This window comes from Narcine bancroftii, chromosome 5 (genome assembly GCF_036971445.1).
Source record: "Narcine bancroftii isolate sNarBan1 chromosome 5, sNarBan1.hap1, whole genome shotgun sequence".
In the NCBI taxonomy this organism is placed as follows: domain Eukaryota; kingdom Metazoa; phylum Chordata; class Chondrichthyes; order Torpediniformes; family Narcinidae; genus Narcine; species Narcine bancroftii.
The window spans coordinates 185,240,174-185,264,455 of NC_091473.1; the positions used below are offsets into that span (position 1 = coordinate 185,240,174).

At 54.1% G+C, this 24,282-nt stretch overlaps 1 protein-coding gene across 1 annotated transcript; it reads left to right on the top strand.

Annotated features, from left to right (window-relative positions):
* The first annotated feature begins 3,764 nt into the window (after positions 1–3,764).
* dpm3 (dolichyl-phosphate mannosyltransferase subunit 3, regulatory) lies at positions 3,765–4,729 on the top strand. Its single transcript, XM_069940124.1, is given in 3 exon segments — positions 3,765–3,797; positions 4,327–4,439; positions 4,441–4,729. Coding segments are annotated over 2 exon segments (306 nt in total). The 5' UTR covers positions 3,765–3,797; positions 4,327–4,337; the 3' UTR covers positions 4,645–4,729.
* The last annotated feature ends 19,553 nt before the right edge of the window (positions 4,730–24,282 follow it).

Consider the following 24,282-nt stretch of genomic DNA (forward strand, 5'->3'; position numbering starts at 1 on the left):
TAAGGACAACATCTCCGCAGTCCTGCACTGTGTGGCGGGGGTATGCTGGGGAACAGCCTCTTTTATATAGGGGCCTGTGTGGAGGGGGGTGGGGGCATAGGTACAGTCGGCCCAACCAGACAGTGCATTTTATCTGTGGCATTTGTAGCCAAGAAAAGCACCTGTCCCTTGTGTGTCGTTATTTGTAGGCGCTGCTCTAAATTCGACTTGCCGTCATTTTCCATATGGGTGGAACAATGGTGCCCTCCACAAAGAGCTTCAAAACAGCTTATCCCTTCTTTCACAAACGTACACCCTTCTGTGACTGCATCACAAAATTTACACCTCGGTTTTGCAATTTAGCAAGACACAAAAGAAAAATATTTTACCTGATTAGTTTTTGGCAAAAAAAATCAAGCTGGATCACTTCACATTCCCGGGCATGAACATCTCCGATGATCTGTCCCGGAGCCTCCACGTCAATGCATATCACCAAGAAGGCCCGCCCAGCCGGTGCACCACGCATAGGCGCCTGAGGAAATTCGGTAGGTCTTGGGAAAACTTCTCCAGGCGCACCGCGGAGAGCTGGTGGCATCACCGTCTGGTGCGGAGGCCACAAGACTCATGAATTGGGCAAGTGCTGTTCACCCAGCCTGCAATATCACGGGCAGCAGGCTCCACTCTGCCGGGGATGTCGGTGTCTTATAAAAGCAGCCTCGATCCTCAAGGACACCCCCCCCCCCCCCCACTGCCCAGGCCATGCCCTCTCCCCTTTGCTCCCATCGTGGGGAAAGGCCCAGGAGCCTGAAGTTGGGCACAAGGACGGCTTCTTCCCCTCTGCCCTCAGATTTAGGAATAAGCAATGACATGGCCTCACTTCTCATGCGCTATTATGTTTAAAATTTGTTTATTGTAATGCTGTAAGATGGTTATAATATGAATGTTTGGACCATGATGCTGCCACAAAACTCCAAATTTCACGACAATAGATTCTGACATGTCACTAATGCTAATGGGCCGGCTGGTGACGGCCAGTGGCCGCAGCCAACGAATGCAGACATGGCACGTGTCCATTTCATTGGCCGCAGTTTCATTCCTTGTCACTAATAACTTACTGTCTTAGTGTGACTTTGTCCTTCAACATAATAGTAAGATTATTTTACCATTTTAGTTTTAATGGAGGGAAAATTCAAGTCGTACAAGTTATTGAAGATCCCACATTGAAGATTCTGAATAGGCTTTGAACCATGGACACTTTCTCTTCTTTTTGCATTTATTTTTAAATGTAAATCTTAGCGATACCTGCACCATTACGCTGCCGCGAGACAATGGATTTCATGGCAATAAATTCTGATTCTTCCAAAACTGGGAAGAAAATGGACAGCAGTACATTAACAAGAACATTTTTTTACAAATATATTGATAGGCTCCATCAATGACCATGAAGTTGAGAGCTGGGGAACGATAGGTTTTAATAAACACGAGACTTTGGCCGGCCCGGATCCAGGTACAGGAATGCCCGGAAGTGGAGAGGGAGGTCGGCCTTTATGGCCAGGTCATAAGGAAGGGGAGATGAGTGGGTGGGCCAGCCTCATACATACAACAGCACGCAGGTAGGGAATAATGTATCACTATATTCACCCCTTCTTTAAAAATAGAACACCCCCCACCCCCCACCGTCTTTGAATCATCTAATTCCTGGAGGTTTATCCGCACTGGCATCTTCCTCCACCTATGGACTGGCGTGGAGTTTGATTGCTCTGGAGGTGGGTGGGGCCACCGGCTATAATGTTTGGGAGCAGGACTGGGGGGAGGCAAAGGAAAGAAATGTGTGGGGGGGCTGGTGCTGGTGCCACGATGGGGGCCGGTGCCGCTGGAGTGTTCCGGGAGGTGTGTCCTGGATGCCTTGGTTCCTGGCAATGAATCCCATCCGGGGAGGGGTGATGTGAAAGGTGGGTGGTCGGGGGTGGATTCGGGTTCTCCAGCCCGTGCCAGATCCTGGACCGGGACTGTGTCCTCCTGGCTGTTGGGATAAGCATGCTGGGGTTGGCATGTAATGTTGCACCTCTTCGATCAGCAGGTCTGTCTTATGACCCCTTACATGCTTTTGGAGAAGGACTGAGCCCGGAGTTGCCAGACAGGAGGGGGAGGGTGGTGGTATCGAGGTCCCGTTCACCAACTTTCTCTATTTCCATCACAGAGTGGGTGAGCGGGTGAGGGAGTGGAGCGTCATCTTCGTCGCTGGTGGAGAGGAGGTCCGATGGACAAGGTGGGAGCCTCTGTGTTGACCACATGGTCGTCGCTGTCGGGGCTGTGGAAGTGATGTCAAGGAGCTGGCAGGATCCATGAAGACAGCGGAAGTGGAGTCATGGTGCCAGCCAGAAGTTATGTCAGCGTGGAGGACGGTGGCGGCACTGTCCATGTGGAGGGCTGGAGTGACGGTAGGTAAGATGGCATCTCCCTCATAGCGTACGCGGCCGGTACCGGAAGTGAAGTCGGGATCCCCCCTCCCCGTCGTCGGTCGTGCATGCCTCGTTGGTTGGTCTCGGCCTTGCGAACCTGCTGATAATGCCCCTTCTCGCTGCAGCCAGAGCAGGTAGTGCCTTTTGTGGTGCAGAGTCATTACAGGTGCTTCATTTGTTCACAGAAGTGGCACTTCGGGCCCTCAGTTGCCATGTCTGCAGCGGTGGGGTTGGCTGTCCCGGACGCCATCTCTCAAGATGGTGGAGCCCACATGGAGGGCCCGTTCTTGCCAGTGATTGATTTGACGTGGTGCCGGGCGAGTCAAGTGGCCTCGCCAACTGCATAGCCCGTTTTAATGGTAGCTGGTCCTCTTCAAGCAGACGTTGCCTGATGTAATCGGACTTCAACCCCGACACACAGGCGTCCCGGACCAAGTCTTTTACACACTGGGCAACCACAGGGGTCATGGAGCTACCCCAATAGTCTTGTTCCAGCATGAACAGGGCTCGAAGGAACTCTTCTAATGACTCACCGGGCTGCTGTTTCTGGGATGCAAGGAGGTAGCATGAGTGCACCTCCTTGAGCTTGGGCTTGTAGAGAGCACAGAGTTCCGCCATCGCCTCCACGTAATTATTGCAGCCTCTTATTGCCTGGAAGGCTCTCGGATCGACCCTTGCTTGCAAGACTTTCAGCCTTTCAGTTGTCAGAGTCCACCAGGCCGGCAGTGGCCTCTATGAAGTTGTTGAAGCAGCCGATCCACTGTTTGTAGGACTCGGAAGCCCCTGGTAGTTTGGGGGTCCACTTCTAAGCAATTGGGGCACCGTGGTTTCTCCATTACCGGAGAGACGCTCGTGTTTATTAAATTGACGGGCTCTATCAATGACAACGAAGTCGAGAGCCAGGGAATGATAGGCCTTAATAAACACGAGACTTTGGCTGGCCTGGATCCAAGTACAGGAATGCCCGGAAGGGGGGAGGGAGGTCAACCTTTATGGCCAGGACATAAGGAGAAAAGACATAGATGAGTGGACGGGCCAGCCTCATACAGACAACAGCACACAGGTAGGGCATAATGTACAAGGAGAAAACATATCACTACATATATGTTTTAAATTGGGCAGGGCAATTAATAGTGTATTCCAGGTTTGGGCCATCCTAGGAGTTTGGTTTCATTTGCTTTTCTTGAACTAATTCCGTGCCTGGGTTGCAATGAACCCCTCTAGGCCCTGGAGTGGGACGGGAGGCTGGCTGCGCAGGGCGCGCTGGGAAATGTAGTTTCACGAGTCTACGCTCGGACTGCGGCTCCCAGGGTGCAAGCTGCCGACTTCCGGTATCCGGCCACAGAGGAACTTCAGGTGAGGGAGATACGGAGCAAGAGAGAGAGAAGATGGAGGGAGGGAGAAGGGTCGGAAGGGAGAGATGGGGAGATGGAGTTGGGAGAAGAGAGGGGAGGGTAGGAAGGAGAGAGGGTGAGAGGGGGGATGGGAGAGGGAGGAGAGAGGAGGAGGGTGGGAAGGGGGAGGGGGGATGGGAGAGGGAGGGGAGAGGGAGGAGAGAGGGGGAGGGTGGGAAGGGGAGGGGGGAGGGGGGATGAGAGAGGGGGGTGAGGGAGGAATGGGAGGGAGTGAGGGGTGAGAGAGGGTTAGGGGAAAGGGAGGTGTGAAGGAGGGAAGGAATGAGGAGAAGGGAGGAGATGGGAAGGGTCTCTGAATGACCCATGTGATCTACTCTGGGCCCCTGGGATCAGTGTCATGTTCCGGGATCAGTTCTGCCCCTGGATCAGTGACATGTCCCCCGGGATCAGTGCCAGCTCTGTGCCACACCTGTCTGAATGAGTATCAATGGCAGCCCCCCATCTCTGATCTCTTCCTTCCTCCCACGCAGCGCCCGTTGCCATGACGAAGCTGATGGAGTGGTCACTCGGCCTCGGCCTGCTGGCAGTGGCCTGGTCAGGCCTGGTCTTCAACCCGCTGGGCCTGCGACTGCCCGAGCCTTGCCCAACAGCTGCTGTGGACCCTGCCAGCCTACCTGGTGGTGGGGCTGGGCTGCTACGCACTGGCTACAGTGGGCTTCCGGGTGGCCACCTTCAATGACTGCCGGGCAGCTGCCCAAGAGCTGCAGGAGCAGGTGCGGGAGGCAAGGAGGGAGCTTGCTGCACTGGGATTCCGCTTCCCGGAGGCTGCGGGTGAGACTGAAGGCTAGCCAGGGTGGTCTGGTGACAGGAGCACTGTCTAGCACCCGGGGGATCTGGCTAGAACGCAGCATTTATCCCAGGGGATCAACTAAGACCTTCCCTCCTCTACCAGGACCTACCGTCCTAAGCCATGACCTCCCTTCTTTAACTGGGACCTTCCCTCCTCAATCGGGACTTCTCAGGGATCAACCAGAACCTCCCATCATCAACAAGACCTTCCCAACTCTACCAGGACCTTCTGTCATCAACCAAGACCTTCCATTCCTCTACCAGGACCTTTCCTTCCTCAACCGGGACCTTCCCTCCTCAACCAGGGCCTCCCATCATCAAACAACACCTTTCTTCCTCTACCAGGACCTTTCCTTCCTCAACCAGGACTTTCCCTCCTCAACCGCGACCTCCCGTCATCAACCAAAACCCTCCCTCCTCACCCAGGACCCTCTCTCAAGTGGATCCCTTGCTCCTTGCTCCTCAACCAGGATCTTCTCAACCAGGACCCTCCTTCCTCAATTGGTACCTTCCCTTTACTAGGACCTTCCTTCCTCAAATGAGACCCCCTCCTCAACCAAGACCCTCCCCCTCAACTGGGCCATTCCTCAATTGGGTCCTTCCCTCAGTTGCTCCCTTCCCTCCACTTGGACCCTCCCTCTTGAACTGAGACCCTTCCTCCTCGACCCTCCTCCATCCAGATGACCCCTCCACCACCCTGAGGATCCCTGCCTCCTGAACCTGGACCCTCCCTCAAGGGATATGTAGTGATGGGGTTAGTGGGGGGGGGGGAGGAGAAACCAGAGTTCTTTGGTCATGGTCACCCCCTTCCAACACCCTCACCCTCAGGAATTTGGAGCTCCCTACCCCCTCCCCACAATCAGCGGGACGTGGAGCCGTGGGAACAGCGGGGGATTTGCTGAGACCTTGCGGGAGGAGCCCCGAATTGTGCCCGGTGGAGTCTAGTCTTCGGGAGAGAGAGAGAGAAAGAGACACCTTGGACCACCCTCCCCTCTCATTGGACGAGCACAGAGTCTACCACCACCCCCGGCAAGAGCCTGTGAAGATCGTGGACAGAACAGGGGTACGCATACTCTCAGACACATAATGTTGGACACGCGCACGCTCTTGGAGATGGGCACTCTCGGGGCCGTGTTCTCTTTTGCGCAGGCACATACGAGCTCTCTCATCCTCACTTGGTGAGACAACTCTTGGGTACAGGCACATTCAGAGAGAGAGACACACAATCACTCAGAAACATGCATGGACACTCACACTCGGGGACTCACACCTGGGACTGTACTGAGACACACACTCACTCTCAGTCCCTCACTCTGGGACACACACACACTCTCAACCCCTTACTGGGACACACACTCAGTCTTGGAGACACACATCCCCTTTAAATCCAGCTGCTATCACCCCCCCCCCCCCCCCCGCACAAAACACCTCTTCACAGCTCAGCTATTTTTCACCAACACCTGATGCCTCATTGTTAGTCACAGTTATTGTTTGTAGTGGCTTCCATACAAAACACTACACATAACAGAGAGCAGTTTCCAGGCCAGCTGCACACATCTGCCCTCAGGTTCCAGGGGGAGGGGGGAGAGGAAGTTTTCACTGCCATCTTCAACAATGGAATTCTGACTTCCTGACCTCAGAAGCCAGACTGTTAGCGATAGACATCCTGAACGGAAACGAACCCGTGAGAAGCTAAACATGTCAATTTGGGAAATAATGTTGAGACACAGATGCGCCTGGATAGAAAAATATCGGCGGCGTTGCCCTGGATCCGCGGAGACCAGGGAGGGGAGACGCAGAGCTCCCCTGCAGGGTCCTACTGCCCAGTCCTGATGCCGACGGCTTCAAGGATTTGACAATGGTTTATTTTAAAATCCTGTGACCTCTGGGTCTGGGCCCAAGATGGCGGCGCCTACATTGGACAGCGGCTGCGAGGGGTTGCAGACTGGGGAAGCGGAGGACCCGTGCAGGGTAGCAGGAAATGGAGAGACCAACCCACCGCACCCCATTTGAGAAGGAGAGGTGGAGATGACTCTATGGCGCCAGACCAGCGAGAGGCTCTGCGGCTGAAGGACGCACAGGCTGGCGGAGACTCGAGGCAGGGAACCCGCGCCGGCGGCCAAGGGACTCGCGTTAGGTTGTGGGGATGGCAGGAGCTCGACTTGAAGGAACCGGGATGCGAGAGGGAGCTGGAGTCTTCCTGACCGTGTTGGATGTTCAGATCTGGAGGCCAGGTCGCTGATGAACTCTGCGAAGCTGCAGGAGGCGAATCCATGGACACATAGTGACTCGGTGGGGGAGGGGTAGGGGTCTCTTGCTTCTCTTTCTGTGACTGGGGGAATTTTTGCTCTATGTTTTAACAGAGACTAAAGGACAATTTGTGTCATATTGCATTTTCTGTTCGATTACGTAGCAATAAAATAATCGAATATGGAATTATAGTTCCCCGGCTGGGATCTGATCCAGGGGTTCGCGGGGGGGGGGGGGTTATATATAGAATAACATATCCCTGGGAGTGGTTTACAGGCTGGGTGGGGTCTGATCCAGGGGTTCGGGAGGTTTATATATAGAATAACAAATCCCCAGGAGTGGGTTACAGGCTGGGATCTGATCCAGGGTTTATATATAGAATAACAAATCCCCAGGAGTGGGATACAGGCTGGGATCTGATCCAGGGTTTATATATAGAATAACAGATCCCTAGGGGTAGGTTACAGGCTGGGATCTGATCGGGAACAGAATTCAATCCCAACGAGACTGCGTGTCGAAGCGGGTGGTGCGTTGAGGAATATGTATATTCCCCACTGCGCATCTACACAACCACACACCTCGCCTGTCTGGAGTTCTTGCCCATCAGGCATGTGATCCCGACGGGACTGCAAATCCAGACATTGCAGCTGTTTTGACAAACATTGCAAGGTCGGCAGTCTTGCCCTTGACCCTCATGCCTCATCAGCAGTCTGCTCCCATGTTATGCGGCGAGTTTATAACGAGTGGTGCCTGCGCTGGCTTGTTTGAAAGATACCAGTTGAATCAGTGTTATGAATCTGTGTGTGTGAGAGAGTCATTGTGTTCTGGAGAATGAGTATGTGAGAGAGACAGTGTGTCTTTGTTCTGGAGAGAGTGTGAGAGTATGTGTGTGAGAGTGCGTGTGTCTGTCCTTGAGAATGAGAGTGTGTAATAGACAGTGTGTCTGTGTGTGTGAGAGAGTGTCTATTCTGGAGTGAGAGAGTGTGTGTGTGAGAGAGAAAAGATACGTCGGTCTGTGTGTATGATCTCCGTACACGGGTCTTTGTGGAGGTGTGTCTGTGTGACCACTGGGTGTATGTGCTGTGTGTCCATGTGTTCTCCTCTCCAAACTTCAGCGTCTGTTTCTCTTGGCTGGGTCCTGGAGGTCAGCATTTAGGGGGCATCCACAAAGGAGAGAAGGGGGTGCCACCATCTTGAAAAACTACAGTTTGTGTGCTGAAGGGACTGTGGGGACTTGATACCCAGTGAGGGTCCATTTGTGGGAGCCATCCCCCATTGATGGACAGTGTGTGTAGGACCCATTCCCCAGTGAGAGTCAGTGTTTGGGACCTATCCCCCAGAGAAGAACTATGTGCGTGGGATCCATCCCCCAGTGAGGGTCCGTGTGTGGAACTTATCCCCCAGTGAGGGTCAGTGTGTGTTGGTCCCATCCCCCATGAGGGACAATGTGCGTGGGTCCCATCCCCCATTGAGGGACAATGTGCATGGGACCCATCACCCTGTCAGGGTCACTGAGTGCTGATCACATCCCGCAGTGAGGATCTGTGTGTGGTACTCATCCCCCAGTGAGGGACAGTGTGTGTGGGACCCATCCCCCAGTGAGGGCGTGTGTGCGTGGGACCCATCCTCCTGTGAGGATACACGTGTGGGTCTCATCCCCCAGTGAGGGCCAGTGTGTGTGCGACCCATCCCCCAGTGAGGGTCCTTGTGTGGGACCAGTTCTCCAGTGAGGGTCGGTGTATGTGGATCTGTTCCCTCATTGAGGATGAGTGTGTGAGGGACACGTCCCACATTGAGGGTCAGTGTGTGGGACCTATCCCCCATTGAGGGTGAGTGTGTGCGACTCATCGTCCAGTGAGGGTCATTGTGTGCTGGTCATATCCCCAAATGAGGGTCCGTGTCTGGGACCCATCCCCCAGAGATGGTCAGAGTCTGTGGGACCCATCGCCCAGTGAGGGACAGTGTGCATGGGACACATCCCCAAATGAGGGTCAGTGTGTGCTTGACACATCCCCCAATAATGAACTGTGTGTTGGACCCATACCCCAGTGTGCATGGGACCCATTCCCCTGTGAGGTTCCATGTGTGGGACTCATCTCCCAGTGTAGATCAGTGTCTGCGGGTCACATCCACCAGTGAGGGACAGTGTGCGTGGGACCAAACCCCCAGTGAGTGTCCGTGTATGTCACATCCCCCAGTGAGGACAGTGTGTGTGGGACCCATCCACAAGTGAAGGTTCTTGTGTTGGTCTCGTCCTCCAATGAGTGTCAGTGTGTGCTGGTGACATCAACTAATGAGGGTCCGCATGTGGGACCCATACCCCATGACGGACAAAGGGTGTGGGTCCCATCCCCCATTGAGGGATAGTGTGCATGCGACCCATCCCCCAGTGAGCCACTGTGTGCGTGGGACCCATCCATTGTGAGGGTCCACGAGTGGGACTCATGCCCCAGTGTGGATCAGTGTGTGTGGGAACCATCCCCAATGAGGGTCCGTGTGTGTGGGACCTATCCCCATGAGGGACAGTGTGCGTGGGTCCCATCCCCCATTGAGGGACAGTGTGCATGGGACCCATCCCCCAGTGAGGGTCAGTGTGTGCTGCTCACAACCCCCAATGAGGGTCCGTGTGTGGTACTCATCCCCCAGTGAGGGACAATGTGCGTGAGTCCCATGCCCCATTGAGTACAGTGTGTGTGTGGGAGCCATCCACAACTGAGGATCCTTGTGTTGGTCTCGTCATCCATTGAGGGTTATTGTGTGCTGGTCACATCCCCCAATGAGGGTCTGATGGTGGGACCCATCCACCAGTGAGAGCCTTTGTGCGTGGGACTCATCCCCCTGTGAGGGTCCGATTGTAGGACTTATCCCACAGTGAGGGTCCCTGTGTGTGGGTCCCATCCCCCATTGAGGACAGTGTTTGTGGGATCTATCCCCAAGTGAGGGTCCTTGTGTTGGTCTCGTCCTCCAGTGAGGGTCAGAGTGTGCTGGTCACATCCCACAATGAGGGTCCATGTGTGGGACGCATACCCGAGTGAGTGACAATGTGTGTGGGACACATCCCCCAGTGAGGGACAGTGTTTGTGGGACCCTTCCCCCACTGAGGGTCCTTGTGTGTGACCCGTCCTCCAGTGAGGGTCCATGTGTGGGACACATCCCCCAGTGAGGGTCAGTTAGTGTGGACCTGTTCCCTCATTGAGGATCATTGTGTGACGGACCCGTCCTACAGTGAGGGTCAGTGTGGGAGACCTATCCCCCAGTGAGGGTGAGTGTGTGTGACTCATCGCCCAGTGAGGGTCATTGTGTGCTGGTCACATCCCCAAATGAGGGTCCGTGTGTGGGATCCATCCCCAAGTGAGGGTCCTTGTGTTGGTCTCGTCCTCCAGTGAGGGTCAGAGTGTGCTGGTCACGTCCCCCAATGAGGGTCCGTGTGTGGGACCCATACACCAATGAGGGAATGTGTGTGTGGGACCCATCCATCAGTGAGAGATTGTGTGCGTGGAACTCATCCCCCTGGAGGGTCCGCGTGTGGGACTAATCCCCCGATGAGGTTTCGTTTGTGGGACCCATCCCCCAGTGAGGGTCAGTGTGTGGGTCTTATCCCCCAGTGAGGGTAAGTGTGTGGGATTAATAGCCCAGTGAGGGTCATTGTGTGCTCTTCAAAACCCACAATGAGGGTCAGTGGGTGCTGGTGACATCCCCTAATGAGGGTCCGTGTGTGGGACACATACACCATGAGGGACAATGTGTGTGGGTCCCATCACCATTGAGGGTCAGTGTGCATGGGAACCATCCCCCAGTGAGGGACAGTGTGCGTGGAACCCATCGCCCAGTGAGGGACAGTGTTCCCACTTTGTGGATGCCCCCATTGAAGATCAGTGTGTGTGGGACCTGTCCGCCCATCAGTGTCCATGTGTGGGATGCATCCCCCAGTGAGGGATAGTGTGCGTGGGGCCCATCCCCCAGTGAGGGTCCGTGTGTGGGACACATCTCCCAGTGAGGAAGTGTGTGTGGGACCTATCCCCCAGTAAGGGTCAATGTGTGGGGCCTATACACCAGTGAGGGACAGTATGCGTGGGACCCATCTCCCATTGAGGGACAGTGTGTGTGGGACCCATCCCCCAGTGAGGGTCAGTGTGTGGGACCTATCCCCCAGTGAGGAAGTGTGTGCGTGGGACCCATCCCCCATAGAGGGACAGTATGCATGGGACCCATCCCCCATTGAGGGACAGTGTGCGCTGGACCCATCCCACAGTGAGGGTCAGTGTTTGTGGAACCTGTTCCTCCATTGAGGATCAGTGTGTGGGGGACACAACCCCAGTGAGAGTCAGTGTGTGGGACCTATTCCACAGAGGGAGAGTGTGTGTGGGAACGACCCCCCCCCCACTGAGGGACCGTCTGTTGGACCCATCCCCCATTGAGGGACAGTGTGCCTGGGACCCATCCCTCAGTGAGGGATAGTGTGCGTGGAACCCATCGCCCAGTGAGGGACAGTGTTTGTGGAACCCGTTCCCCCATTGAGGATCAGTGTGTGTGGGACCTGTCCGCCCGTCAGTGTCCATGTGTGGGATGCATCCCCCAGTGAGGGATAGTGTGCGTGGGGCCCATCCCCCAGTGAGGTCCATGTGTGGGACTCATCCCCCAGTAAGGGATAGTGTGTGTGGGACCCATCCCCTAGTGAGGGTCCGTGTGTGGGACACATCTCCCAGTGAGGGACAGTATGTGTGACCTATCCCCCAGTAAGGGTCAATGTGAGGGACCTATACACCAGTGAGAGACAGTGTGCGTGGGACCTGTCCTCCCATTGAGGGTCCGTGTGTGTGGGACCCGACCCTCAGTCAGGCTCCGTGTGTGGGATGCAACCTCTAGTGAGCGACAGTGTGCATGGGACCCATCCCCCAATGAGAGTCCATGTGTGGGATCCATATTCCAGTGAGGGTCAGTATGTGGGACCTATCCCCCAGTGAGGGTCAATGTGTGGGACCTATCACCCAGTGAGGGTCAGTGTGTGGGATTCACCGACCAGTAAGGGTCATTGTGTGCTGTTCACATCCCGCAATGAGGGTCAGTGTGTGGGATCCATCCCCCAGTGAGGGACGGTGTGCGTGGGACACATCCCCCAGTGAGGGTCAGTGTGTGGGACTCATCCCCAATTGAGAGTCAGTTGGTGTGGGACCCATCCCACATGAGGGACAGTGTACATGTGTCCCATACCCCAATGAGGTTCTGCGTGTGGGACTCATCCCCCTATGTGGGGGTTACATCCCCCAGTGAGGGACAGTTTTGGTGGGACCAAAGCTCCAGTGAGTGTCCGTGTATGTCAGATCCCCCATTGAGGACAGGGTGTGTCGGACCCATCCCGCTGGAGGGTCTGCATGTGGGACACATACCCATGTGAGGTCCTTGTTTTGGTCTTGTCCTCCAGTGAGGGTCAGTGTGTGCTGGTCACATCCCCTAATGAATGTCCGTGTGTGGGATCCATACCCCATTAGAAACAATGTGCGTTTGTCCCATCCCCCATTGAGGGACGGTGTGCATGGGACCCATCCCCCAGTGAGGGTCAGTGTGTGCTGGTCACATCCCCCAATGAGGTTTCGTTAGTGGGACCCATCCCCCAGTGTGGATCACTGTGTGCAGGTTACATCCCCCAGTGAGGGACAATTTTGGTGGGACCAAACCCCCAGTGAATGTCTGTGTGTGTCACATACCCCAGTGAGGTCAGTATGTGTGGGACCCATCCCCAAGTGAGGGTCTTTGTGTTGATCTCGTCCTCCAGTGAGGGACCGTGTGTGGGACCTATCCCCCCCACTGAGGGTCAGTATGTGTGGAACATATCGCCCAGTGGGTGTCCGTTTGTGGGACACATCTCCCATTGAGGATCCGTGTGTGCTGGTCACATCCCCCAATGAAGTTTCGTTTGTGGGACCCATCCCCCAGTGAGGGACAGTGTGTGTGGGACGTATTCCCCAGTGAGGGTCCGTGTGTGGAACTTATCCCCCATTGAGGGTCAGTGTGTGTTGGTCCCATCCCCCAGTGAGGGCCAGTGTGTGTTGGACCCATACCCCAGTGTGCATGGGACCCATTCCCCTGTGAGGTTCCATGTGTGGGACTCATCTCCCAGTGTAGATCAGTGTCTGCGGGTCACATCCACCAGTGAGGGACAGTGTGCGTGGGACCAAACCCCCAGTGAGTGTCCGTGTATGTCACATCCCCCAGTGAGGACAGTGTGTGTGGGACCCATCCACAAGTGAAGGTTCTTGTGTTGGTCTCGTCCTCCAATGAGTGTCAGTGTGTGCTGGTGACATCAACTAATGAGGGTCCGCGTGTGGGACCCATACCCCATGACGGACAGTGTGCATGGGACCCATCCCCCAGTGAGGGTCAGTGTGTGCTGCTCACAACCCCCAATGAGGGTCCGTGTGTGGTACTCATCCCCCAGTGAGGGACAATGTGCGTGGGTCCCATGCCCCATTGAGTACAGTGTGTGTGTGTGGGAGCCATCCCCAACTGAGGGTCCTTGTGTTGGTCTCGTCATCCATTGAGGGTTATTGTGTGCTGGTCACATCCCCCAATGAGGGTCTGTTGGTGGGACCCATCCACCAGTGAGAGCCTTTGTGCGTGGGACTCATCCCCCTGTGAGGGTCCGCGTGTGGGACTTATCCCCCAGTGAGGGTCCCTGTGTGTGGGTCCCATCCCCCATTGATGGACAGTGTGCGTGGGTCCCATCCCCCATTGAGGACAGTGTTTGTGGGATCCATCCCCAAGTGAGGGTCCTTGTGTTGGTCTCGTCCTCCAGTGAGGGTCAGAGTGTGCTGGTCACATCACACAATGAGGGTTCATGTGTGGGACGCATCCCCGAGTGAGTGACAATGTGTGTGGGACACATCCCCCAGTGAGGGACAGTGTTTGTGGGACCCTTCCCCCACTGAAGGTCCTTGTGTGTGACCCGTCCTCCAGTGAGGGTGCATGTGTGGGACACATCCCCCAGTGAGGGTCAGTTAGTGTGGACCTGTTCCCTCATTGAGGATCATTGTGTGACGGACTCGTCCTACAGTGAGGGTCAGTGTGTGGGACCTATCCCCCAGTGAGGGTGAGTGTGTGTGACTCATCGCCCAGTGAGGGTCATTGTGTGCTGGTCACATCCCCAAATGAGGGTCCGTGTGTGAGACCCATCCCCAAGTGAGGGTCCTTGTGTTGGTCTCGTCCTCCAGTGAGGGTCAGAGTGTGCTGGTCACATCCCCCAATGAGGGTCCGTGTGTGGGACCCATACACCAATGAGGGAATGTGTGTGTGGGACCCATCCATCAGTGAGAGACTGTGTGCGTGGAACTCATCCCCCTGGAGGGTCCGCGTGTGGGACTAATCCCCCGGTGAGGTTTCGTTTGTGGGACCCATCCCCCAGTGAGGGTCATTGTGTGCTCTTCAAAACCCACAATGAGGGTCAGTGTGTGCTGGTGACATCCCCTAATGAGGGTCCGTGTGTGGGACACATACACCATGAGGGACAATGTGTGTGGGTCCCATCACCATTGAGGGTCAGTGTGCATGGGACACATCCCCCAGTGAGGGTCAGTGTGTGCTGGTCACATCCCCCATTGAGGGTCCGTGTGTGGGACTCATCCCCCAGTTTGGATCAATGTCTGTGGCTCCCATCCTTCAGTGAGGGACAGTGTTGGTGGGACCAAACCCCCAGTGAGTGTCCGTGTGTGTCACATCCCCTGATGAGGACAATATGTGTGGGACACATTCCCATTTGAGGGTCCTTGTCTTGATCTCGTACTCCAGTGAGGGTCCATGTGTGGGACCCATCCCCTCACTGATGGTCAGTGTGTGTGGGACCTATCACCCAGAGAGTGTCCGTTTGTGGGATAAATCTCCCATTGAAGATCCGTATATGCTGGTCACATCCCCAAATGAGGTTTCGTTTGTGGGTCCCATCCCCCTGTGAGGGTCCACCTGTGGGACTCATTCCCCAGTTTGGATCAGTGTGTGTGGGTTACATCCCCCAGTGAGGGACAGTTTTGGTGGGACCAAACCCCCAGTGAGTGTCCGTGTGTGTCACAACCCCCAGTGAGGACAGTGTGTATGGGACACATCCTCAAGTGAGGGTCTTTGTGTTGATCTCGTCTTCCAGTGAGGGTCCATGTGTTGGACGTATCCCCCATTGAGGTTCAGTGTGTGTGGGACCCATCCCCCATGAGGGACAGTGTGCGATGGTGCCATCCCCCATTGACGGACAGTGTGCATGAGACACATCTCACAGTGAGGTTCCATGTGTGGGACTTATCCTACATTGAGAACAGTGTGTGTGGGACCCATCCCCAAGTGAGGGTCCTTGTGTTGGTCTCGTCCACCAGTGAGGGTCAGTGTGTGCTGGTCACATCCACTAATGAGGGTCCGTGCGTGGGACCCATACCGCATGAGGGACAATGTGCGTGTGTCCCATCCCCCATTGAGGGTCGGCGTGTGGGACTCATCCTCCAGTGAGGGACTGAGTTTTGGTCCCATCCCCCAGTGAGGGTCCTTGTGTGGCACCCGTCCTCCAGTGAGGGTCCGTGTGTTGGTCCCATACCCCAGTGAGGGAAAGTGTGCATTGGACCCATCCCTCTGTGAAGGTGCGCATGTGGGACTCATCCCCCAGTGTGGATCATTGTGTGCGGGTCACAACCACCAATGAGGGAGAGTGTGCTTGAGACTAAACCTCCAGTGAGTGTCCGTTGTATGTCACGTCCGCCAGTGAGGACAGTGTGTGTGGGACCCATCCCCAAGTGAGGGTCCTTGTGTTGGTCTCATCCTCCAGTGAGGGTCAGTGTGTGCTGGTCACATCCACTAATGAGGGTCCGTGTGTGGGACCATACCCCATGAGGAACTATGTGCGTGGGTCCCATCCCACATTGAGGGACAGTGTGCATCGGACCAATCCCCAAGTTAGGGTCAGTGTGTGCTGGTCACATCCCCCAATGAGGGTCCGTTAGTGGGACCCATCCCCAAGAAAGGGTCTGTGTGCGTGGGACCTATCCCCCTGTGAGGGTCCATGTGTGGGAATCATACCCCAGTGTGGAACAGTGTGTGCGTGTCACATCCCCCATTGAGGGACAGTGTTGGTGGGCCCAAACTATCAGTGTGTGTCCGAGTGTGTCACGTCCTCTAGTAAGGACAGTGTGTGTGGGACCCATCCCCAAGTGAGCGTTCTTGTGTTGGTCTCGTCCTCCAGTGAGGGTCCGTGTGTGGGACCCATCCCCAGTGAGGGACAGTGTGCGTGGGACCCATCCCCAAGTGAGGGTCCGTGTGTGGGACACACCCCAGTGAGGGACAGTGTGTGCGGGACACATACCCCATCAGGGTCCATGTTTGAGACACAGTGTGCATCGGACCCATCCTCCAGTGAGTGTCAGTGTGTGCTGGTCTCATCCCCCAATGAGGGTCCGTTTGTGGGACCCATCCCCCAGTGAGGCACCTTGTGTGGGACCGTCCAGTGAGGGTCGATGTGTGGGACCCATCCCCCAGTGAGGGTCCTTGTGTGTCACATCTCCCAGTGAGGACAGTGTGCGTGAGACCCATCCCCAAGTGAGGGTCCTTGTGTTGGTCTCGTCCACCAGTGAGGGTCAGTGTGTGCTGGTCACATCCCCCAATGAAGGTCCGTGTGTGGGACACATACCCCAGTGAGGGACAGTGTGTGTGGGACACATACCCCATCAGGGTCCATGTTTGAGACACAGTGTGCATCGGACCCATCCTCCAGTGAAGGTCAGTGTGTGCTGGTCTCATCCCCCAATGAGGGTCCGTTTGTGGGACCCATCCCCCAGTGAGGGACCTTGTGTGGGACCGTCCAGTGAGGGTCGATGTGTGGGACCCATCCCCCAGTGAGTGTCCTTGTGTGTCACATCTCCCAGTGAGGACAGTGTGCGTGAGACCCATCCCCAAGTGAGGGTCCTTGTGTTGGTCTCGTCCTTCATTGAGGGTCCGTGTGTGGGATACCTCCCAAAGTGAGGGCCAGTTAGTGTGGGACCTATCACTCAGTGAGTGTCCGTTTGTGGGACACATCTCTCATTGAGGATCCGTGTGTGCTGGTCACATCCCCCAATGAGGTTTCGTTTGTGGGACCCATCCCCCAGTGAAGGACAGTGTGTGTGGGACACATCCCCCAGTGATGGTCCGTGTGTGGTACTCATCGCCCAGTGAGGGACAGTGTGTGTGGGTCCCATTACCCAGCGAGGGACTGTGTGTGAAGAGACCCATCCCTCTGTGACAGTTTGCGTGTGGGACTCATACCCCAGTGAGGGTCAGTATGCATGGGACACATCCCCCAGTGAGAGTCACTATGTGCTGGTCACATCTCCTAATGAGGGTCCGTGTGTGGGACCCATACCCCATGAGGGACAATGTGCGTGGGTCCCATTCCCCATTGAGGGACAGTGTGCATGGGACCCGTCCCCCAGTGAGGACAGTGTGTGTGGGACCCAACCCCAAGTGAGGGTCCTTGTGTGGGTCTCGTCCTCCAGTGAGGTCCGTTTGTAGGACCCATCCCCCCCACTGAGGGTCAGTGTGTGTGGGACCTATCACCCAGTGAGTTTTCCGTTTGTGAGACCCATCCTGCAGTGAGGGACTGTGTGCGTGGGACCCATCCCCAAATGTGGGTCCTTGTGTTGGTCTCGTCCTCCAGTGAGAGTCCGTGTGTGGGACCCATCCCCAAGTGAAGGTCTGTGTGTGTAGGACCTATCACCCAGTGAGTGTCCGTTTGTGGGACACATCTCCCATTGATGGTTCGTGTGTGCTGGTCATATACCCCAATGAGGTTTCGTTTGTGGGACCCATCCCCCAGTGAAGGACAGTGTGTGTGGGACACATCCCCAAGTGACGGTCCGTGTGTGGTCCTCATCCCCCAGTGAGGGACAGTTTGTGTGCGACCCATCCCCCAGTGAGGGACTCTGTGTGTGGGACCCATCCCGCAGTGAGGGTCAGTGTGTGTGGGACCTATTATCCAGTGAATGTGGGTGTGTGGGACCCATCTCCCCTTGAGGAACCGTGTGTACTGGTCACATCCCCCAGTGACGGTCCGTGTGTGGGACTCATCCGTCAGTGATGGACAGTGTGCGTGGAACACAACCACAAGTGAGGGTCCGAGTGTGGGTCCCAATCCCCCACTGGGGGTCAGTGTGTCTTGGACCTATCACACAATGAGTGTCCGTGTGTGGGACCAATCTCCCATTGAAAGTCCTTGTGTGCTGGTAACATCCCCCAATGAGGTTTCGTTTGTGGGACCCATCACATTGTGAGGGACAGTGTGCGTGGGACACATCCCCCAGTGAGGGTCAGTGCATACTGGTCACATCTTCAAATGAGGGTCAGTTTGTTGGACCCTTCCCCATGTGAGGGACAGTGTGTGTGGGACACATCCCCAAGTGAGGGTTCTTGTGTGGTCTCGTCCTCCAGTGAGGGTCCGTGTGTGGGACCCATCCGCCAGTGAGGGTCAGTGTGTGTGGGACCTATCACCCAGTGAGTGTCCGTTTGTGGGACACATCTCCCATTGAGGGTCCGTGTGCGCTGGTCACATCCCCCAATGAGGTTTCGTTTGTGGGACCCATCCCATTGTGAAGGACAGTTTGCGTGGGACACATTCCCCAGTGAGGGTCCGTGTGTGGAACTCATCCCCAATTGAGGGTCAGTGTGTGTTGGACCCATTGCCCATTGAGGGGCAGTGTGCGTGGGTCCCATCCCCCTGTGATGGTTAGTGTGTGGGACTTATCCCCCAGTGAGGGTCAGTGTGTGCAATTCATCGCCCAGTGATAGTAATTGTTTGCTGTTCACATCTGCAATGAGGGTCCGTTTGTGGGACCCATCCCCCAGTGAGGGTCAGTGAGCATGGGACACATTCCCCAGTGAGTGTCACTGTGTGATGGTCACATCCCCTAATGAGGGTCGGTGTGTGGGACCCATCCCCCAGAGAGGGTCAGTGAGCATGGGACACATCCCCCAGTGAAATTCACTATCTGCTGGTCACATCCCCTAATGAGGGTCCCTGTGTGGGACCCATACCCAATGAGGTATAATGTGCGTAGATCCCATCCCCCATTGAGGGACAGTGTGCGTGGGTCCCATCCCCCTGTGATGGTTAGTGTGTGGGACCTATCCCCAGTGAGGGTCAGTGTGTGGAATTCATCGCCCAGTGAGAGTCATTGTTTGCTGTTCACTTCCCGCAATGAGGGTCCGTTTGTGGGACCCATCCCCCAGTGAAGGTCAGTGAGCATGGGACACATCCCCCAGTGAGTTTCACTGTGTGCTGTTCACATCCCGCAATGAGGGTCTGTGTGTGGGACCCATCCCCCAGTGAGGGTCAGTGAGCATGGGACACATCCCCCAGTGAGGGTCACTGTCTGCTGGTCACATCCCCTAATGAGGGTCCCTGTGTGGGACCCATACCCAATGAGGGATAATCTGCGTGGGTCCCATCCCCCATTCAGGGACAGTGTGCATGGGACCCATCCCCCAGTGAGGGTCAGTGTATGGAGGTTAAATCCCCCAATGAGGGTCCATGCGTTGGACCCATACTCCAGTGAGGGATAGTGTGCATGGGACCCATCCCCCTGAGTGGGACCATGTGTGGGACTCATCCCCCATTGTGGATCAGTGTGTGCGGGTCACATCCACCAGTGAGGAAGAGTGTGCGTGGGACTAAACCCCCAGTGTGTATCAGTGTATGTCACATCACCCACTGAGGACAGTGTGTGTGGGACCCATCCCCAAGTGAGGGTCCTTGTGTTGGTCTCGTCCTCCAGTGAGGGTCAGTGTGTGCTGGTCACATGCACTAATGAGGGTCCGTGTGTGGGACCCATACCTCATAAGGGACAATTTGCTGGGGTCCCATCCCCCAGTGAGGGTGTGTGTGCTTGTCAAATACCCCAATGATGGTCCTTTTGTGGGACCCATCCTCCAGTGAGGGTCAGTGTGTGTGGGACCCATCCCCCAGTGAGGGTCCTTGTGTGGGACCCGTCCTCCAGTTAGGGTCCATGTGTGGGTCCCATCCCCCAGTGAGGTTCAGTGTTTGTGGACCTGTTCCCTCATTGAGGATCAGTGTGTGAGGGACCCGTCCCACAGTGAGGGTCAGTGTGTGGGACCTTTTCCCCAGTGAGGATTAGTGTGTACGTCTCATCGCACAGTGAGGGTCATAGTGTGCTGGTCACATCCCCTAATGAGGCTCCGTGTGTGGGACACATATCCCATGAGGGACGATGTGGGTGTTTCCCATCCCCCAATGTGTGTCCGTGTGTGGGACCCATCCCCAAGTGAGGGTCAGTGTGTGTGGGACACATCCCCAATTGACGGTCCGTGTGTGGTATTCATCCCCCAGTGAGGGACAATGAGTGTGGGACCCATCCCCCAGTGAGGGACTGTGTGCGTGGGACCCATCCCCCAGTCAGTGACCTTGTGTGGGACCCGTCCTCCGTGAGGGTCCATGTGTGGGACCCATCCCCCAGTGAGGGTCAGTGTGTGTGTGGGACCTATTAACCAGTGAGTGTGGGTGTATGGGACCCTTCTCCCATTGAGGGTCCGTGTGTGCTGGTCACATTCCCCAGTGAGGGTCTGTGTGTGGGACCCATCCGTCAGTGAGGGTCCAAGTGTGGGGCTTATTCCCCATTATTTTTTTATTTTTTTTTATTTTTCACACCATAAATCACATTAGCCATGATATACACTATTTCTTTTTCACACATATACAGTGACTTTTTCTCCCCCCCTTTCCTCCCAAACCACCCCCCACCCCCCCCCCCTCATCCATTTTAGTTATACAATCTAGGTTGCATTAAGCCAGTCAGACAATGTTGTCATTCAACAAAATTACATCAGAAATTCTACTGAGCCCATTCTTTTCTTTCCTTCTCCTTCCATCAACTTAGGTAATGTTTATCCCCGGTAGGTTTTCGCTATTGTATTTAATGTAAGGCTCCTATACTTGTTCGAATATTTCAATATTATTTCTTAACCAATATGTTATTTTTTTCTAATGGAATACATTTATTCATTTAAATTTGGTAGTTTCTTCCTTTTAATTTGGTTATGTATTCCATTAATATTTAAAGACATATAGTTCAGCGTAGCCCTTTTATATTTTGTTTATCTTCTCTTTCCGTTTTTCCATCATTACCTTTCCTCCTTTTCCATTTCTGTTTTCTTATTTTCAACTCTTTATAAGACAACATTCCTACAACATCCAACATTATCCTTATTCTCCTATTTCTATCTTATTTATCCCCAATCTCCCCTTCACCTCCTGAGTTGTCCTTTAACGCTTGTCGGACAACCACATCTCCCCTCTCCATTTGGATTTGCGAATCCACTCGCAAGCGTCAACTGATTTTGCAGTGACCGCTATTTCCCCCCACCCCGCCTCCCCCAGAAAAGATTTCACTTTTCATATGTCACAAAGGTCACTCTTTTAATTCCCTCCTTATTCTCTCTATTCCATTACCTTCCCTTATTAATTCTTGTCTATACTATCTATATTTTCCTCTAAGTACAGATACATTCATGTATGCTCATTGTCTCTATTCACTCTTATACCTCTTTACCCGCATACATATCAATCGTGATCATTTTTACTCTCATTACCCGTCTTCATCCCTCAGTCTATTTTTGTCTTTACCCACATACATATCAATCGTGATCATTTTAACTCTCATTACCCGTCTTCCTCCCTCAGTCTATTTTTGTAATTGTTCTGCAAATTTTCGTGCTTCTTCTGGATCCGAGAATAGTCTATTTTGTTGTCCTGGAATAAATATTTTCAATACCGCTGGATGCTTTAGTATAAATTTATACCCTTTCTTCCATAAAATCGCCTTTGCTGTATTGAACTCTTTTCTCTTCTTTAGGAGTTCAAAACTTATATCTGGATAAATGAAGATTTTTTGCCCTTTATACTCCAGTGGTTTGTTGCCCTCTCTTACTTTTTCCATTGTCTTCTCCAGTACCTTTTCTCTTGTAGTATATCTTAGGAATTTTACTACAATAGATCTTGGTTTTTGTTGTGGTTGTGCTTTAGAGGCCAATACTCTATGTGCCCTTTCTATTTCCAATTCTTGCTGTAGTTTTGGACATCCTAGGGTCTTAGGGATCCACTCTTTTATAAACTCCCTCATATTCTTGCCTTCTTCATCTTCCTTAAGGCCCACTATCTTTATGTTGTTTCTTCTGTTATGGTTTTCCATTGTATCTATTTTTTGAGCTAGTAGTTCTTGTGTCTCTTTAGTTTTTTTATTAGATTTCTCCAATTTCTTTTTTAAGTTTTCTACCTCCATTTCTGCTGCTACTGCCCGCTCTTCCATCTTGTCCATTTTTTTCCCCATTTCTGTTAAGGTCATCTCCATTTTATTTATTTTCTATTCTGTGTTGTTTATTCTTTTTCTTAAATCCTTAAATTCCTGTGTTTGCCATTCTTTAAATGACTCCATGTATCCTTTAATAAGAGCAAGTATATCCTTTACCTTGCCTTTCATTTCTTCTTCTATTTCACCATACTCTTCCTCTTCTTCTTCCTCTGGGTTGACCATCTGTTGTTTCTTTGTTGCCCTTTCCTCCTCTTCTTTCTTGTTTCTATTGTCTTCTGTGGTCTCTTCTTGCTACAGGTGTTCTGCAGCTGTCGTTGCCGGCTGTGGAGATCGACTCCCCAGCTGGTCCCCCCTCCCGTCGGTGTGTTTTTTTTCATTCGCATCGCGCATGCGCGAAGTATCGCCTTTTACTCGGCTCTGCGAGCCATTTTTGTAGTCCATTATTTACCGACCTGAGGGAACGGGTTTCTCTCTCCGCAGCGGGCCTCTTCGGACAGGTAAGGCCTTCACCTTTTTCCTCCTTTGTCTTCTCTTCCTCTCTTCTTACCGTTGCTTTTGATTTTTCTTTTTTTTGTCGCCATCTTCTTTCCACCTTTATACTCACTTTTCTGTAACTTTTATTTCTGTGCCTTTGTGTTTTCTCTTGTTTTTCCCGACTTTTCTGGAGAGGGCTGGAGTTCACCGTCCGGCCACTACTCCATCACGTGACTCCTCCTGGGCTTATTCCCCATTGAGGGTTAGTGTGTGTGGGACCGATTCCCATGAGGGAAAGTGTGTGTGGATCCCATCCCACATTGAGGGACAGTGTTCATGGGACACTTCCCCCAGTGAGGGTCAGTGTGTGCTGGTCACATTCCCCAATGAGGGTCCGTTTGTGGGACCCGTCCCCCAGTTTGTGTGGGACCCACCCAAGTGAGGTTCCTTGTGTAGGACCCGTCCTCCAGTGAGGGTCCATGTGTGTGACCCATCCCCCACTGAGCGTCAGTGTGTGTGAACTTGTTCACTCATTGAGGATAAATGTGTGAAGGACCCGTCCCACAGTGAGGGTCAGTGTGTGCAGGTCACATCCCCCATTGAGGGTCCGTGTGTTGGACCCCTACCCCAATCAAGGAATGTGTGTGGGGGGGGACCCATCCCCCAGTGAAGGACTGTATGCGTGGGACCCTTCCCTAAGTGAGGGTCCTTCTGTTGGTCTCGACCTCCAGTGAGGGTCCGTGTGTAGGAATCATCGCCTCACTGAGGGTCAGAGTGTGTGCGACCTATCACCCAGAGAGTGTACGTTTGTGGGACACATCTCCCAGTGGTGGTCTGTGCGTGGGACACATCCCCATTGAGGGACAGTTTGCATGGGATACTTCCCCCAGTGAGGGTCACTGCGTACTGGTCACATCTCCCAATGATGGTCCGTATGTTGGACCCTTTCCCAAGTGAGGATTCTTGTGTGGTCTCGTCCTCCAGTGAAGGTCCGTGTGTGGGTCCCATCCCCCAGTGAGGGTCAGTGTGTGGGACCTATCACCCAGTGAGTTTCCGTTTGTGAGACACATCTCCCATTGAGGGTCCGTGTGTGCTGGTCACATCTCCAATGAGGTTTCGTTTGTGGGAACCATCCCCCAGTGAATGACAGTGCGTGTGGGACATATCCCCCAGTGACGGTCCGAGTGTGGTACACATCCCCCAGTGAGCGACATTGTGTGTGGGATCCATCCCCCAGTGAGGGACTATGTGCGTAGGACCCATCCCTCTGTGAGGGTTTCCGTGTGGGACACGTCCCACAGTGAGGGACAGTGTGTGTGGGACCCCTCCCCCAGTGAGGGTCCTTGTGTGGGACCCATCCCCCAGTGAGTATCAGTGTGTTGGACCTGTTCCCTCATTAAGATTCAATGTGTGAGGAAACCGTCCCGCAGTGAGGGTCAGTGTGTGCGACCCATCGCACAGTGAGGGTCTTTGTGTGCTGGTCATATCCCCCAGTGAGGGACATTGTGCGTGGGTCCCATCCCCCATTGAGGGACAGTGTGCATGGGACCCACCCTCAGTGAGGGTCAGTGTGTGGGACCTATCCCCCAG